The sequence below is a fragment of the Brassica oleracea genome, chromosome C9, assembly GCF_000695525.1.
Source record: "Brassica oleracea var. oleracea cultivar TO1000 chromosome C9, BOL, whole genome shotgun sequence".
Taxonomy (NCBI): Eukaryota; Viridiplantae; Streptophyta; class Magnoliopsida; order Brassicales; family Brassicaceae; genus Brassica; species Brassica oleracea.
The window spans coordinates 10,918,018-10,920,808 of record NC_027756.1 but is presented as its reverse complement, the minus strand read 5'-3'; the positions used below and the strand labels follow the sequence as shown (position 1 = coordinate 10,920,808).

The 2,791-nt window shown below is 40.5% G+C and overlaps 1 protein-coding gene across 1 annotated transcript; it reads left to right on the top strand.

The window, feature by feature from the left end:
* The first annotated feature begins 716 nt into the window (after nt 1-716).
* LOC106313580 (methionine gamma-lyase) lies at nt 717-2,450 on the top strand. Its single transcript, XM_013751430.1, has 3 exons — nt 717-1,156; nt 1,313-1,714; nt 1,824-2,450. The coding sequence occupies exons 1-3, from the start codon at nt 784-786 to the stop codon at nt 2,372-2,374; spliced, it is 1,326 nt and encodes a 441-aa protein (XP_013606884.1). The 5' UTR covers nt 717-783; the 3' UTR covers nt 2,375-2,450.
* Nucleotides 2,451-2,791: the final 341 nt, after the last annotated feature.

Genomic DNA, 2,791 nt, shown 5'->3' with positions numbered 1-2,791 from the left:
AAATATACGTCGTCTGAGTAAATTATTCAACAGACGACTGAAATATAAGTTGTCCACACCCTAAACATAACCCCTAAACTTAATTATCTAATTAAAGACTTCATAAAATCAAATCAAACTTGAAAAGTGTTTACTATACACATAAATAAACACATATAGGTGAAAACTAATTTTTGAAAAAAACATTTTAGTTTTCCAAAATCTAACCCTAACAATACATACAATACTACAACATATGTTTGCCAAACTCCTAAACCAAAGTATTTCATGATTCACTACTTCCACTCATCTATCTTCAAAACAAATCAATTTTATCATATCTTAATTTATATCACTTAAAACTGTTTATAATTACTTGATTTTTATTTTTCACGCATCAAAATATTTTTTTACAAGATTTATAAATTATTTTTAAAATAAACCGGTACCAGACGACTTACACTTCAGTCGTCCAGACGACTTTCAACATCTCAGACGACTCAGACGATTTACTAGGGCTATATTCGTAAAAATGGCTTCTGTTTTTTTGTTTGGTCACAAGGGGCTGAGCTGTAATTTCACTAGACTTTTAGGTTAGTTTTGCATTTGATTCAAGTTTAAGTATAAGTTTGGGGTTAAAATCAAGTTGTGAGTTAGTTTTGGCAAAAACCCCATAAAAATATATGGTCAACACTACTTCTATATATAGAACCCTCTCCTCGCCTTACGTTAACACTAAAATTATTTGTATTTCCCATTTCCAAACAGAGACCCTTTTTAACAAAAAAAAAAAAATATATCACTATGGCCCATATCCTCAACACCCAACATCTCCTCACAGCCTCCGGGAAAAAACGAAACGACCGCGATGACGAAGACGGAGTCTCCACCGTTGCAAAGAAATCTTCACTGATGGCATGTGAAGCTGACCCCGCTGTGGCGCTGGCAAGCATCCGACACGAATTCGGGGAGCACGGCGGAGTGAACATGTCCATCGAGGCCTCCGCCACCTTTACGGTCATGGAACCGGACACCATGAGGCGGATGTTCGCCGGAGAACTTGGACCGGAAAATGACTTCTTCGTATACAGCCGACACTTCAACCCCACCGTGCTCAACCTCAGCCGCCAGATGGCTGCTCTCGAAGGCACCCAAGCTGCCTATTGTACCTCAAGCGGTAAGTTGTAACTATATATATATAAAAAGAAGAATTATATTATAATATATATTCAGACCATGGAACCTAGTTGAGTTTGATACGGAATTTTTGGTAGAACTACAATTTTTATTGTTTAGGAGAGGCAAATCTTTATTATTTTGAGACTGACGTCAGGTATGGCGGCGATTTCGTCGGTGCTGCTGCAACTATGCAGCAGTGGTGGACACGTGGTGGCTTCAAAGACGCTCTATGGAGGAACACACGCTTTGCTCTCTCATTTCTTGCCACGGACCTGCAACATAACCACGTCCTTCGTGAACATAACGGACCATGGCGCGGTGGCAGACGCGATCGTCGAGGGTAAAACACAAGTCCTCTATTTTGAGTCGATGGCCAACCCGACGCTGACTGTGGCCGACATACCTGAGTTGAGCCGTATAGCACACGAGAAGGGCGTGATGGTGGTGGTGGACAATACCTTTACCCCCATGGTGCTGTCTCCGGCCAAGTTTGGAGCAGATGTGGTGGTTCACAGTATCTCCAAGTTCATTAGTGGTGGGGCCGACATCATCGCAGGTAACGTGACTTATTTTTGTCGTAAGATACGTATTTAGCATCTCTTTCACGTGAGGGAGCGATGCATAAAGTAACCGTACACGTGTTTTTGGCGTGGCCTAATAAGCAGGGGCCGCGTGTGGGAGCGAGAAGCTGGTGAAAGGGATGATGGATCTGCGTGGCGGGTCTCTGATGCTGCTGGGTCCTACCATGAACGCCAAGGTGGCCTTTGAGCTCTCTGAGCGAATCCCTCACTTGGGCCTCCGCATGAAAGAGCACAGCCGCAGGGCCCAAGTGTATGCAGAAAGAATGAGGGAGCTGGGGATGAAAGTTATATACCCGGGCCTCACGGACCACCCGCAGCACAAGGTGGCTACAGAAATGGTGAACCAAGAGTACGGATACGGAGGGTTGTTGTCAATTGACATGGAGACGGAGGAAAGAGCCAACAAGCTCATGACGTATCTCCAAAACGCCACCCAGTTCGGACTCATGGCCGTCAGTTTGGGTTACTACGAAACTCTCATGTCTTGCTCCGGTAGCAGCACCAGCAGCGAGCTCGACCCCTCCCAGAAAGCAGCCGCAGGTATCTCTCCTGGCCTTATACGAATGTCTGTGGGGTATGCGGGTACACTGGAGCAGAAGTGGACACAATTCGAGAAGGCTTTCATCAGAATGTAATGTCTTCTATCATGTCTATTGTAGCCAACGTTTTCTATCTATGTATGGTTTACTATATTTTTGGCGTATTTATTTCTCATGAATCTTGCTTATAACTTTTATTATTAATGCTATATCTCTTATATATTAATTAAGAAGAATTTTAATGTAAGCTATATACTAATGTGACATCACCAGAATAATTTTTAGTCATTAGAAAAATATATTTAAATTACTATAATAATAATTACAATACATGTTATTCATTATTTAGTCTATTTTAAAATTTGTATCTTTCATTAAAATAACCATAAAATTAATTAGTAATCTAAAAATAAATTATCACTATTTCTTTAAAATATCCAATATAATTTAAAATAAAATATGACAATTAATGATATTGAATAATAAAGATTTGATAACAATTTGTGTATCATT

Coding starts and splice junctions, on each gene's coding strand:
- LOC106313580 (XM_013751430.1), top strand. CDS start 784: ATGGCCCATATCCTCAACACCCAACATCTCCTCACAGCCTCCGGGAAA. Junction 1,157..1,312: donor TGCCTATTGTACCTCAAGCG/GTAAGTTGTAAC, acceptor GACTGACGTCAG/GTATGGCGGCGATTTCGTCG. Junction 1,715..1,823: donor TGGGGCCGACATCATCGCAG/GTAACGTGACTT, acceptor CCTAATAAGCAG/GGGCCGCGTGTGGGAGCGAG.